The sequence below is a fragment of the Electrophorus electricus genome, chromosome 4, assembly GCF_041902795.1.
Source record: "Electrophorus electricus isolate QZ-2024a chromosome 4, ASM4190279v1, whole genome shotgun sequence".
Classification (NCBI taxonomy): domain Eukaryota; kingdom Metazoa; phylum Chordata; class Actinopteri; order Gymnotiformes; family Gymnotidae; genus Electrophorus; species Electrophorus electricus.
Genome location: NC_137500.1, coordinates 2,027,501 through 2,042,500, shown reverse-complemented (window position 1 = coordinate 2,042,500; position 15,000 = coordinate 2,027,501). Strand labels below are relative to the sequence as shown.

General features: G+C 43.8%; 1 protein-coding gene across 2 annotated transcripts in view; it reads left to right on the top strand.

The window, feature by feature from the left end:
• Positions 1-1,182: 1,182 nt before the first annotated feature.
• Positions 1,183-15,000, top strand: part of tgfbr2a (transforming growth factor beta receptor 2a) — a 20,028-nt gene continuing 6,210 nt past the window's right edge. Inside the window, exons 1-6 of one of the 2 annotated variants that reach the window (XM_035523338.2) lie at positions 1,183-2,540; positions 5,200-5,241; positions 7,180-7,324; positions 9,733-9,917; positions 11,874-12,643; positions 14,135-14,276. In XM_035523338.2, coding sequence (XP_035379231.2) covers positions 2,465-2,540; positions 5,200-5,241; positions 7,180-7,324; positions 9,733-9,917; positions 11,874-12,643; positions 14,135-14,276 — 1,360 coding nt within the window. In that variant the 5' untranslated portion in view covers positions 1,183-2,464. The other variant, XM_081711795.1, reaches the window with a different exon arrangement.

Sequence of the window (15,000 nt, the reverse complement as noted above, 5' to 3'; positions counted from 1 at the left end):
AACAAAACACATGGATTGGAATATATGATACAGAGAATTGTTTGACCAGGTGTGCCTGGATACAATAATGGCAGTAGAGAGTAGCATGATGGCCTACTGTGTGTACTGTACCCACCTGCTCTGGTTGCTCAGGATAAGTGCTACATTTAGCTGATCTGAGGCTGATCTGCGGTTGCTAGTCCCCTCTCATGGGGCGTTGCTCCTGGGCGAACACATGGGTCTCTCTATACAGTACTTCACATGCAGCACATTTATCCATGAACAACGGTTTATGTGTAAATGAGAAATGTGTCTAACCATCTGACATGAGTCCAGCCTGTTTGGACCGGCATATGCTAGATGCTGTGGGACGGCATCTGTCTTTTAGTAATCAGTGCTGTGATTGGTTATTGGTTGTGTCTTTTGAGGCAGTGCTGTAAGAGTGATGGTAAGAGTTTCAGGAACTATATCTGTGACTAAACGTGCATTCGTCCCTGTTTCCCTAGACTTACGGGGGTGAGTGAGTGGGTGAGTGGGTGAGTGGGTGGGTGGGTGAGTGAGTGAGTGAGTGAGTGAGTGAGTGAGTGGGTGAGTGGGTCAGTGAGTGAGTGAGTGAGTGGGTGGGTGAGTGAGTGGGTGAGTGAGTGAGTGGGTGGGTGAGTGGGTGAGTGAGTGGGTGGGTGAGTGAGTGAGTGAGTGAGTGAGTGGGTGGGTGAGTGGATGGGTGAGTGAGTGAGTGAGTGGGTGAGTGGGTGAGTGAGTGGGTGGGTGAGTGAGTGAGTGAGTGAGTGGGTGGGTGAGTGGGTGAGTGGGTGGGTGGGTGGGTGAGTGAGTGAGTGAGTGAGTGAGTGGGTGGGTGAGTGAGTGGGTGAGTGGGTGAGTGAGTGAGTGGGTGAGTGAGTGAGTGAGTGGGTGAGTGGGTGGGTGGGTGGGTGAGTGAGTGAGTGGGTGGGTGAGTGAGTGAGTGGGTGGGTGAGTGAGTGGGTGAGTGAGTGAGTGGGTGGGTGAGTGAGTGAGTGAGTGAGTGAGTGAGTGAGTGAGTGAGTGAGTGGGTGGGTGAGTAGGTGGGTGAGTGAGTGAGTGAGTGAGTGAGTGAGTGAGTGAGTGAGTGAGTGAGTGGGTGGGTGGGTGAGTGAGTGTGTGAGTGGGTGGGTGAGTGGGTGAGTGGGTGGGTGAGTGGGTGAGTGAGTGAGTTGTGTAATATATTAGACAAATGGTTTGATGGTTTTGGAAGGTCTTGTCACTATTCCTGTTACCTTTACAGAATTACCAATTGTACAGAGAAAAGCTTAGTCTAGAAGAGAAGAAAGCGGTATTGTTTAAGAATGCAAACTGCGCTCCCCCGCGAGCTGAACTGCCCCAGGCGGGGGGGGTTGTTGCTGGATCTTTGTCACTCGAGGGCAGGTTCCTACAGGGTTCCTGTAGCTCTTGTTGTGTTTGCGGGGTTGGACAGACATTCTTATCTTCACTCACATATACATCCGTACTACACTTTGCCTGCTGAGTGACTACAAAAACCTGGAGTGGAGTCCCAGGCATGGAGCGAGTGCTACGTGAGACGTCTGAGCAAGCCGCCAGGGCTTACGCTTCGCTGTGCTGAAAGGGTTCAAAAAAATGTGAAAAAAAAACATTTGTACTGCATTATTTGAATGTTGTATTTACAGCAATATGTTTACATCTTGTTTCTTATGGTTTTGCTTTTGATTATGTAATTTAGCCTCTGATTTATTTAATTACATTTTATTCTATTTTACTTTGGTAGAAAATAAACTCCTGCAAGGCAGCTAGTCACAGGTGAAGGATGGTAAACAGGGTTAAACAGGGTTAGAGTACATGGCACCTAACACAGCATCATTACGTCCTGAGGAATTACACCCTTAAGAACAGCAACAACAAGCATACTGTTCCAAAACGTCTGTGTGTGTGTGTGTGTGTGTGTGTGTGTGCGTTTTGTGTGTGTGTGAGAGAGAGAGAGAGAGAGAGAGAGAGAGTGCGTGTATGTGTGTGTATGTGTGTGAGAGAGAGAGAGAGTGAGTGAGAGAATGTGTGTGTGCGTAAGAGAGAGAGAGTGTATGTGTGCATGTGAGAGAGAGAGAGAGAGAGAGTGAGAGAGAGAGAGAGAGAGACGGAGACAGAGAGTGTGAGGGAGTGAGTGTGCAATTACATTGTGCTAAAATGACGGGTGATGGTTCTTTTTTGTGTCAAGGCATGTCCACATTGCCCAGTGTATAAAGATCAGCACAGTAAATGACAGGTTTGTCAGCTGGAGGCGGGCCATACACAGGCACTGCTTACGAGAACAGCACAGAGAGCACTTTTTTTCAGATTTCCTGCCTCGTCACAGCCTCTGACTCATAAGTTCAAACTTGTGTCTCGTGTGTATTCTTGTTCCCTCTGTAATGGAGGGGGGAGAAGGTTGAGAAACGCAGGAAGAACTTGCCAAAGGGCTTCATGAAAACACGAAGGTGTATTTATCAGGTTACTTATGGAGCGACTGGGCTTTTCCGTTTTGTGGTGTGGAGCGATACTCTTCACTAGTTCACTTCTGAGTGGACACCCCGGTGAGTAGATGTCATCATGGCTGGTTTCACCAACTCACCTGGGGTTAAGGACTGTACCTTTAAAACGTCTGGTAGTCCAACAGTTTGGGAGCTTGTTAAAAATATGTATTAAGGACAAGACTTTGATGGATAAAAGGCTTGCGGGTAGGAGAAAGCACTGCAGGAGTGTACAGTTACGATATTCCGTTCAGAGGTCAGTAGTGATGTGCACGCAGGTCCTTGGTTGATGTACAAGGATGCAGATACACTCCTAAGAGCTGTACATAATACAAGCCAAAATGTTCCATAAGCTTTAAAAATACAGAAATAATTAGACGTAGTGTATCTTTGAGCGGAAGTAAAGTGTGGCTTTCGCTGTAAGGCAGTAGCAGAATCAAGCCTACGCTTTTTGTTGTTTTTTTTGGGGGGGGGGTCTTTAACTTCTGTTTTTCTGCTTGAGCATGTGCCATTGGCTGACAAGGCAATTGTGGGTGTAATACCTAAATGTCACTTCACCACGAAGTGTAAAACACTGAAAGAAATAACAGCCAAATTGGAGGGGGGTTGCCACTAAGACTGTTGCTAATCATTTGTCAATGTTTTATATTTGTTTGGAATACAAGAACCAGAAACAAAACAAGGCACCACCAACACACAAGTCTGGGTTTGGGATTTGCCTTCTGTCAGTTGTAGTATAAGAGCCTCAGCATTTGAATAACCTCTACAGCCTTGCTGTCTGGTGTCAGAGATATTGGTATTAAGTTCCAACTTCAGGCTAACTTTTCATTTAATGAACGAATTTGTTTGTTTAACAATTTGTTGGTTAATTTGTTGGATTATTGTATCTGAATGTACTTTATCCAGAATCCATGTACACTAACCCACAGGATTAGCTGTCTTCATTTCTGTCGTGATCAGAGACCAAGATCCATGTTTGTGGTTTGAGTGAACTGATTATAATCCCATCACAATGTCTCCTGGGGTGTTTACATTTGGCTCTTCATGTGGACAAATGATATCCAAATGTGTTCTGATCATGTTATTGTAATGTGATCTGATCATGTTAATGTAATGTGGTCTGATCATGCTGATGTAATGTGGTCTGATTTTATTCATGTAATGTGGTCTGATTATATTACTGTAATGTGGTCTGATTATATTAATGTAATGTGATCTGACCATGTTAATGTAATGTATGAACAAGCCCAAAGACGAACATCCCGTCTTTTAGGGTTAGTTAGTGGTTGTGTTAGTGTTAGTGTTAGTGTTTGGGTTGGTTAGGGTTAGGGTTAGTGTTAGTTAGTGTTAGGGTTAGTATTAGGGTTAGTGTTATGGTTAGTGTTATGGTTAGTGTTAGTGTTTGGGTTGGTTAGGGTTAGGGTTAGTGTTAGTTAGTGTTAGGGTTAGTATTAGGGTTAGTGTTATGGTTAGTGTTATGGTTAGTGTTAGGGTGAGGGTTAAGGTTAGTGTAAGAGTTAGGGTTAAGATTAGGGTTAGCGTTAGGGTTAGGGTTAGTTAGTGCTAGGGTTAGGGTTAGGGTTTAGGGTTAGGGTTAGTGTTAGGGTTAGGGTTAATTAGTGTTAGGGTAAGGGTTAGTGTTAGGGTTACGGTTAGGGTTAAGGTTAGGGTTAGGGTTAATTAGTGTTAGGGTTAGGGTTAGGGTTAGGGTTAGGGTTAGGGTAAGGGTAAGTGTAAGGGTTAGTGTTAGTGTTAGGGTTAGGGTTAATTAGTGTTAGGGTAAGGGTTAGCGTTAGGGTTAGGGTTAGTTAGTGCTAGGGTTAGGGTTAGGGTTTAGGGTTAGGGTTAGTGTTAGGGTTAGGGTTAATTAGTGTTAGGGTAAGGGTTAGTGTTAGGGTTACGGTTAGGGTTAAGGTTAGGGTTAGGGTTAATTAGTGTTAGGGTTAGGGTTAGGGTTAGGGTTAGGGTTAGGGTTAGGGTTATGGTTAGGGTAAGGGTAAGTGTAAGGGTTAGTGTTAGTGTTAGGGTTAGGGTTAATTAGTGTTAGGGTAAGGGTTAGGGTTACAGTTAGGGTTAGGGTTATGGTTATGGTTAGGGTTAGTGTTAGGGTTAGGGTTAGGGTTATGGTTAAGGTTTAGGGTTAGGGTTAGGGTTAGCATTAGTGTTAATTAGTGTTAGGGTTAGGGTTAGGGTTAGGGTTAGTGTTAGGGTTAGTTAGGGTTAGGGTTAGGGTTAGGGTTAAGGTTAGTTAGTGTTAGGGGGCAGTGGATAAGGTACTTGACTTTTAGTTGGAAGGTTGCTGGTTCAAGTTGCCACTGTTGGGCCCCTGAGCAAGACCCTTAACCCTCAATTACTCAAGTTTTGTTCAACCAGAATTGTAAGTGACTTTGGATAAAAGTGTCAGATAAATGTATATAAAAGTCAAATATTGGATGGAGATTTACAGAGACATAAATGTCTCAATATGCTAAAATATTCCACATACTGTTTATTACCTTGTCACTTCAAAATAAAGGTGTTTACAGTTGTACCACCCTGACATTTGAGAATGTACAAACTGTTGGACAAAGGTTTTCAGTTATCCCAACAGACTTACAAATACTGCTATCTTTGGTTTATTTGAGAAGTTTTAAACATAAAGTCCTGACACAGTGTTTTCTTTTTAAGGAATTCTCATTAAAATGGCATGTTTAAAAGTTTTCTTTGTCTTGTTTATTTCCAGGGGCAGTCATGCCATCTGACAGTTTGGGGGTCGCATCAAAAGGTATTTAAACTAAATTGGTTTATAGAATAAAATGATATATGTCATGGATGGATGAAATTATTTTAAAGGAAATAATAGACTCATTGCCTCAGGTGTAGTTTGGATAATGCAGGCAGTTTAAAATATTTTATTTATTTCTACATTGGATGAAGACCAACATACTGATATAGGCCAGATAACTGCCTGTCTCTCTCTCTCTTCACTGTATGTATCAGTGGCTAACTGCCTGTCTCTCTCTTCACTGTATGTATCAGACACACACACACACACAAATACATGAGTTTTTGTAGTTCCAGGAGGATCAGATATGTGCAGATATGTGCTAGCTACCACTATTACACTTTAAACCGTAATGTCAAATGACTACACATCTGGGTAGCAGTGTTATGCATTCTAGCGACTACTGTTACACTTCAGGGTTAACAAATGTGGAACTATCTTAAAAACATGCAGTCACCTGATCTTTGTATACTCTTCAAAACAAGTTGTGTTATATAGCATATATGCAGAAGATCAAATCTTCTGTGTGTGTGTGTGTGTATGTGTGTCTGTGTGTGTGCACGTGGGAACTTGCGTATGTGTGTGAATTCTAAAGGGGATTCCCACAGTGCCACTGTCAGGTCAACACCAGGCGCTGCTGAAGAGCTCACTCCTTTAATGCTTACACTTGTATGTGCTGTCGATTTGAACTTGACCTCTGTGTGTACTCATGTTCCGCTACAGGTGTAGGAATTACAGATGAAGTCACCTTGCTTTTCTTTATACGGTTCACATAAGTCAAGATCTGTAGAATCACTGTAGAATCACTGGGTTTCATTTTGCATTTTCGTGTTTTCATTTCAATTTGAAACTTCTGCTACAGCTTGGTGTGTTCCCCAAACAAATAAATGATGGTGGTATAGCATGTGTATTTATGTATATACCATGCTGTACCAAAGGAAACTCATCTACCCTCTCAGAACTTTAGAAACCCATGGAATTAATGTTATGATTTAAACATCTACATGTTCATATAAAAACTGGCTCCTTCTACTACTAATTTAGAAGAACTTTGATAGCACAGCTGATGAAGGACCTCTGTCCAAAACATTCTGTTTCTCTCCCCTGGGTAACACTGGATGGTGGGGTTTTAGTCTAAGTGGTGGACAGAATCTCCTGGGTAACACTGGATGGTGGGTTTTTAGTCTAAGTGGTGGACAGAATCTCCTGGGTAACACTGGATGGTGGGGTTTTAGTCTAAGTGGTGGACAGAATCTCCTGGGTAACACTGGATGGTGGGGTTTTAGTCTAAGTGGTGGACAGAATCTCCTGGGTAACACTGGATGGTGGTATTTTAGTCTAAGTGAGGGACAGAATCTCCTGGGTAACACTGGATGGTGGGTTTTTAGTCTAAGTGGTGGACAGAATCTCCTGGGTAACACTGGATGGTGGGGTTTTAGTCTAAGTGGGGGACAGAATCTCCTGGGTAACACTGGATGGTGGTATTTTAGTCTAAGTGAGGGACAGAATCTCCTGGGTAACACTGGATGGTGGGGTTTTAGCGATGCAGCTACATGGTCTGTCATCATGCTGGATATGTATCAGCAGCAGGTGAGTTCCTCAGGCGTCCTGACTTTGCTGTGCTGGACTGCGGCTGTTCACATGTGCTGGTTGGTAAGGTCACCCAGAGTTAAACCAGCCTCCGCTAGTGTTTAATGTACAAAAACCTTTATGTCGCAAATGTTACCAAGTCAAAGCAAACCTCCACCATGTGTGATTACTCCACTCAGGAGACTAGGTAACAAAACATGTATAACACCCAGTCATGTCTAATCTAACATTTAAGCTGTTGGACTTCATGGATGTATTAAAAATGTTCTCTCTCACTCTCTCTCTCTCTCTTTCTCTCTCTGTCTCTGTCTCTGTCTTACTATCTATCTCTCATTGTATCTCCTTTAGGGGTACAAGCAGTTTTTAAAATGCACAAGCTCTGCAGGTTCTGTGACTTTAGGCCCAGTACCTGTAATGCCACTGGCATCTGTTTGTCCAACTGCACCATCAACTCAATCTGTGAAGTGCGGGATGAGGTCTGCGTCGCTGCATGGTAGGTCTGGCCAGGTACTCTGAACTCAGATGTGATCCCTGAGTGGTCAGTTCAGTTGTCAGTCAAACAGGCACAGGGTCAGAGAGAACACAGTTGTGTTTGTATTTCAGGCACAGAGAGAACACAGTTATGTTTGTGTATCAGACACAGAGACAAAGAACACAGTTGTGTTTGTGTTTCAGTCACAGAGAGAACACAGTTGTGTTTGTGTTTCAGGCACAGAGAGAACACAGTTGTGTTTGTGTCAGACACAGAGAAAAGAACACAGTTGTGTTTGTGCATCAGACACAGAGACAGAGAGAACACAGTTGTTATTTGTGTATCAGACACAGAGAGAACACAGTTGTGCTTGTTTTTCAGGCACAGAGAGAACACAGTTGTGTTTGTTTTTCAGGCACAGAGAGAACACAGTTGTGTTTGTGTATCAGTCACAGAGAGAACACAGTTGTGTTTGTGTATGAGACACAGAGACAGAGAGAACACAGTTGTGTTTGTGTATGAGACACAGAGACAGAGAGAACAGTTGTGTTTGTGTTTCAGACACAGAGAGAACACAGTTGTTCGTTTTTCAGACACAGAGACAAAGAACACAGTTGTGTTTGTGTATCAGACACAGAGAGAACACAGTTGTGTTTGGTTTTTCAGGCACAGAGAGAACACAGTTGTGTTTGTGTATCAGAAACAGAGAGAACACAGTTGTTTGTTTTTCAGACACAGAGACAAAGAACACAGTTGTGTTTGTGTTTCAGGCACAGAGAGAACACAGTTGAGTTTGCATTTCAGTCACAGAGAGAACACAGTTGTTTGTGTTTCAGGCACAGAGACAGAGAGAACAGTTGCGTTTGTGTTTCAGGCACAGAGATAACACAGTTGTGTTTGTGTTTCAGGCACAGAGAGAACACAGTTGTGTTTGTTTTTCAGACACAGAGACAGAGAGAACACAGTTGTTTGTGTTTCAGGCACAGAGACAGAGAGAGCAGTTGTGTTTGTGTTTTAGGCACAGAGATAACACAGTTGTGTTTGTGTTTCAGGCACAGAGAGAACACAGTTGTGTTTGTGTATCAGACACAGAGACAAATAACACACTTGTGTTTGTATTTCAGGCACAGAGAGAACACAGTTATGTTTGTGTATCAGACACAGAGACAAAGAACACACTTGTGTTTGTATTTCAGGCACAGAGAGAACACAGTTATGTTTGTGTATCAGACACAGAGACAAAGAACACAGTTGTGTTTGTGTTTCAGTCACAGAGAGAACACAGTTGTGTTTGTTTTTCAGGCACAGAGAGAACACAGTTGTGTTTGTGTCAGACACAGAGAAAAGAACACAGTTGTGTTTGTGCATCAGACACAGAGACAAAGAGAACACAGTTGTTATTTGTGTATCAGACACAGAGAGAACACAGTTGTGCTTGTTTTTCAGGCACAGAGAGAACACAGTTGTGTTTGTTTTTCAGGCACAGAGAGAACACAGTTGTGTTTGTGTATCAGTCACAGAGAGAACACAGTTGTGTTTGTGTATGAGACACAGAGACAGAGAGAACACAGTTGTGTTTGTGTATCAGTCACAGAGAGAACACAGTTGTGTTTGTGTATGAGACACAGAGACAGAGAGAACAGTTGTGTTTGTGTATCAGACACAGAGAGAACACAGTTGTTCGTTTTTCAGACACAGAGACAAAGAACACAGTTGTGTTTGTGTATCAGACACAGAGAGAACACAGTTGTGTTTGGCTTTTCAGGCACAGAGAGAACACAGTTGTGTTTGTGTATCAGAAACAGAGAGAACACAGTTGTTTGTTTTTCAGACACAGAGACAAAGAACACAGTTGTGTTTGTGTATCAGACACAGAGAGAACACAGTTGTGCTTGTTTTTCAGGCACAGAGAGAACACAGTTGTGTTTGTGTTTCAGGCACAGAGAGAACACAGTTGAGTTTGCATTTCAGTCACAGAGAGAACACAGTTGTTTGTGTTTCAGGCACAGAGACAGAGAGAACAGTTGCATTTGTGTTTCAGGCACAAAGATAACACAGTTGTGTTTGTGTTTCAGGCACAGAGAGAACACAGTTGTGTTTGTGTTTCAGGCACAGAGAGAACACAGTTGTGTTTGTGTTTCAGGCACAGAGAGAACACAGTTGTGTTTGTGTATCAGACACAGAGACAGAGAGAACACAGTTGTTTGTGTTTCAGGCACAGAGACAGAGAGAGCAGTTGTGTTTGTGTTTCAGGCACAGAGATAACACAGTTGTGTTTGTGTTTCAGGCACAGAGAGAACACAGTTGTGTTTGTGTTTCAGGCACAGAGAGAACACAGTTGTGTTTGTGTTTCAGGCACAGAGAGAACACAGTTGTGTTTGTGTATCAGATACAGAGACAGAGAGAACACAGTTGTGTTTGTGTTTCAGGCACAGAGAGAACATGACTGTGGAAACTGTTTGCCATGACCCTTCGCTGCCCTTCCATGGTGTCATGTTGGACGACTACAACAACACAAAATGTGTGATGAAACAGTACAAAGCCCTGGACCCACACTTCTACATCTGCTCCTGTACAACGGATGAGTGTAACGATGAGCTTATCTTTACACCACGTAAGTGTGTGTGTGTGTGTGTGTGTGTGTGTGTGTGTCTCCACGTGTATATTGAGTGTATTAAATTAGGCAAGTGTTTTGTCATGTCTGCATGTGTAGAGTTAGACTGTATAATTGTGTTGAGTTGGTCTTTGAGTGTGTTGAGTTAGTCTGTATAATTGTTTTGAGTTAGTGTGTATAAGTGTTTTGATTTGGTTTCTGAGTGTGTTGAGTTAGTCTGTATAAGTGTGTTGAGTTAGTCTGTATAAGTGTGTTGAGTTGGTCTCGGAGTGTGGTGAGTTCATTTGTATGTGTGTTGAGTTAGCCTCTGTATGGCCGAGTTGGTCTCGGATTGTGTTGAGTTGGTCTCTGGGTGTGTTGAGTTAGTCTGTATAAGTGTGTTGAGTTCGTATTTATAAGTGTGCTAAGTTGTGTCTCTGAGTGTGTTCAGTTACTGTAGTAATGCCTTTTGGGTAAATTCTAAGAGATTTGGTTTAACCTGTAATGACATTTTTTCAGACACGTTTTGTCTCTGTCTCACTCACGCATGTACACACACACACACACACACACACACACACACACACCAAATGCATTGCAACTATCAGTAGATAAAGCTGAGACATGTGGTTTCCTGTCTGAGCTAAGTACAGAGCATTTTGGGAGCATTAAAGAAGACAATTGGTGTGTGTGTGTACATGTATGTGTGTGTGAGTGTAGGGTGAGGAACAGGAGATAGCGAGACTGTGAAACTGACCACATGTGTCAGAGACAGAGTCCGGGTGCACATGTGCATCTGTGTCTGTGTGTGTGTTTGGCTGAGTCTGAAACCTGTTTGTTGATTCTAAAATGCATGTGTTTGTTTAGGTGTGTCTATGCATACATTTTCCCACAATAATGTTCTTATTATATAGGAAAGCAGACAATCACCTTCTCAGAACCAACCAAATCTTTAATGCTATATTTTATTTTCTAAACATTAAGAACAAATTATAAAATATTCTATATATTACATCATATAATTTTGACTACTGAAGCTAAAGTTAGGTTTAGAATTAGGCTCAGTTGTTGGGAGGTGTTGATCTGTTAGTGAAGTTTCAGCGTATCATTCAAAGGTTTTAGACTGTAATTGAGTGGCCATAACCTCCCTACAACAGGCCAAAACCTCCTACAACAGACCAAAACCTGCTACAACAAGACAACACCTCCCTACAACAAGCCAAAACCTCCCGCAACAGACCAAAACCTCCCTACAACAGACCAACACTTCTTCCCAAAACCTCCGTACCACATACCAAAACCTCCCTGCAACAGGCCAAAACCTCCCTACAACAGGCTAAAACATCTTACCACAGGCTAAAACCTCCTTACAACAGGTGAAAACCTACAATAGAACAAAACCTCTTACAACAGACAAAAACCTGACTACCATAGGCCAAAACCTCCTACAACAGGCCTAAACCTCCCTAAAACAGGCCAGAACCTCCTACAACAGACCAAAACCTGCTACAACAGGACAACACCTCCCTACAAAAACCTCCCTACAAGTGGCTAAAACTTCTTACCACAGGCCAAAACCTCCGTACTACAGGCCAAAGCCTCTTTACAACAGGCAAAAACATCCTCCAACAGACCAAAACCTCCTACAAAAGACAAAAACCTCCCTACCACAGACCAAATCCTCCTACAACAGACCAAAACCACCATCCTACAACAGGCCAAAATATAATTCTAGGAAGTACACTCAAAAAATGTCAAATATGGTACAATATAGTAAAATATAGTCTGTACCAATATGCGCAGCACAATGTATTTCCTCCCTAATGAGGTCGCCTGTGTTGACATGTTCTGGGATCTAGCTACAGACTTTTGGTTCTCTTTGTACATTGTGTGTGTGTGTGTGTGTGTGTGTGTTTCTGGGGTTCTTGCTGTACTTTACTGTGTGTTCTCTTTTTTTTCCTGTGCGGTATTCCGTAGGGGACGTCATCCAGGCTGTCCCCATAGTTCTGATCGCTCTGCTTCCTGTCCTGGTGCTGGCTGTCCTCATCATCTCTGTCCTCTACGTCTACCGCATGCGAGCGCTCCACCAGCTCAGGGCCAAGCACGGCCATAAGGGCCCTGCCCACAGCTACAGTGACACGTGCACCATCATTGGCCGGGACGACTGTGGCACCACCCTCACCAACAGCATGAACCACAACACTGAGCTGCTGCCCATTGATCTGGAGATCCTGGTGGGGAAAGGTCGCTTTGCCGAGGTGTACCGTGCACGCCTGGAGCAGAGGCCTTGCGCCACCGGCCGGGCGCCCTTCCAGACGGTGGCAGTTAAGATCTTCCCATGCGAGGAGTACGCCTCATGGAAGACGGAGCGCAGCATCTTCTCGGACGCGGAGCTGCGTCACGAGAATGTGCTGCACTTCCTGACGGCGGAGGAGCGCATGGTTGAAGGGCAGTACTGGCTGGTCACGGCCTACCACGCACGCGGGAACCTGCAGGACTACCTAAGAGCACGCCTGCTGAGCTGGGAGCACCTGCTGCAACTGGGCAGCTCGCTCGCCCGTGCTCTGGCACACCTGCATGCCGACCGCACACCCTGCGGACGCCCCAAAACCGCCATCGTGCACAGGGACCTAAAGAGCTCCAACGTCCTGGTGAAAGACGATCTCACCTGCTGCCTCTGTGACTTTGGCCTGGGACTACGCCTCGACAGTGCTCTATCTGTGGATGAACTGGCTAACAGTGGACAGGTGAGACACACATACACACACACACTCTAACACATACACTAACACACAAACTAACACAACCATGCACTTTCACTAATACATAAACTAATCACTAATTCACAAACTACCTATGTTCTAGCTAACACACAGTAAAAAAAATGACTATAAATGTTTCTCAGTCAGAGATTCTCAGGATTGTGTCTAAACCAGTTTGACATTAACACTCATTAATTAGAACAGGCAAACAGAATCTCTGCTGGGAAGTAATTAGATCTACTGGGGTTACAAGGTTTATGTAATTTACTTTCACAATGTGTCTTTTGTCTTTGACATTGAATAAAGTAGCATTGTAATGTCGGATGTGTATGTGAATTATAGAAATATAATGCTAAAATACTTTCCTTGAGGTTTTTTTATTGATTTCACCCTCTAATCCCAGTGTAATCCCAGTATCAAGTTCAAGTTGAAGTTTGGTTGATTTGTCACATACATAGTCATACACAGTATAACTCGCAGTGAAATGGTTGAGAGTGCTCTGTCCAAACTAAGGGAAAAAACAGCAGTGCATAGAGAAATATATATTCTATATATGTACAAAATATATTAACAATGTATGTACAATATATGTATAACATGTTTATATACACAATGTAGAATGTATATATGGATATGTATAAGTGTATGTACACAATGTACAGTTCCATCTTATAATTGAATATTTACATTTACATGGTGGTGGTGGTCCCAACAGTTTATCAGTTGCCCTCATTCAGGGCCCGAATGGCCTGTGGGAAGAAGCTCCTCTTCAGCCTCTCTGTCTTGGTCTTCAGGGAGCGAAAGCGCCTCCCTGACCTCAACAGAGAGAAGAGCCTATAGTTGGGATGGGTAGGGTCCTTCACAATCCTCCTGGCCTTGGTCTGGCACCGCTTGTAGTAGATGATCTGCAGGTCAGGAAGTTCCGTGTGAGTGATGCGCTCTGCTGAACACACTACCCTTTGGAGTGCTTGTCTGTTCTGCTTGGTGCTATTCCCAAACCAGACTGTGATGTTCCCCGTGAGGATGCTCTCGATAGTGCAGGTGTAGAAGTTCCGCAGTACCTTGGAGGGCAGTCTGAAGTCTCTTAGGCGTCTGAGGTAGTAAAAATGCTGACGAACCTTCTTTGCCAGGGAGTTGGTATGGCGGGACCAGGACAAATCCTGCGAGATCAACCTCTAATCCCAGTGTCACCCTGTAATCCCATTATTACCCTCTAATCCAGAGTGATTTACAATCACATTATATAGGTGAATGTAGTGTTAGGAGTCTTGCCCAAGATGTAGACCTGCTCTTATAATTGGTTTTACTGGTGTAGCATGGAGCACTGGATCAGAGGGGGACCTGTCTCCCTGTGGACAGGCAGCGTTACCCACTACACTATACTACACACAGTAAAAGTTCAAACTCATTCAAATATTCAAACATTCATCCCTCTTGAAGTCGATGCTACTGCAGCATTGTTTATGTACTGTCTAGGTGGGCACAGCCAGGTATATGGCACCTGAGGTACTGGAGTCCAGGATCAACCTGGAGAACATTGAATCCTTCAAGCAAGCTGACGTCTACTCTATGGCTCTGGTGCTGTGGGAAATCACCTCCAGATGCACCGCCATTGGAGGTACTGTCTGCCAATCATAAATGTCTGTCCAGTGGCTGAGCTTGTCTTGTGCTGTGGTTAGCTAAGTCTTGCTAACTGCCCGGGTCTTTGTATGGCTAATAGTACTGACAGATAAGATGTATTTTCATTGTGACAGCCATATGAACATGAGCAATAAGCACAAAAAAAGGTTCAGGCACCTGAGGACGTACAGAAGATAGCCAGGTACAGAAGCAGGCCATGGGCAAAACCATGCTAACGTGGCTAACGTTTGACCAAAGCCCAGCGGATAGCAGGGACGTCCACACCGAGCACGATGGCAGTTAATGAAACCACGGCTGAAAATATCCTTTCACTTGGCCTGCTCTATCGTGCTGAGCTGAAATGGATGGAGGAATAATAAGAGGAATGATCGATAAATCATTATTAACGCAGTTCCTGTCTGTAAACAGCTATCGAGAGAGAGAGAGGGGGGGGGAGGAGGGAGAGAGGAAAGGAACCATTTGAGAAAAGGCTGTCTCGGTCAGTCAAAGAGGTGTTCGTCTTGTTACTTTCCGCAAGTCCAGCGGTTTGTAAAGGAAACTCTCTTCCCACTGGAACTAATCTCCCATACTTCCTGTTTGTGTGAACACAGGACACGCAGGCATGAGAGAATGTGCCGATTGTCTCCGGTGGCCCCGCGGCGTTGTTTACTTCTCATGTACCGTATGGTTTACAGTGGGCCTTCACTGGTCTCATCCTAGGG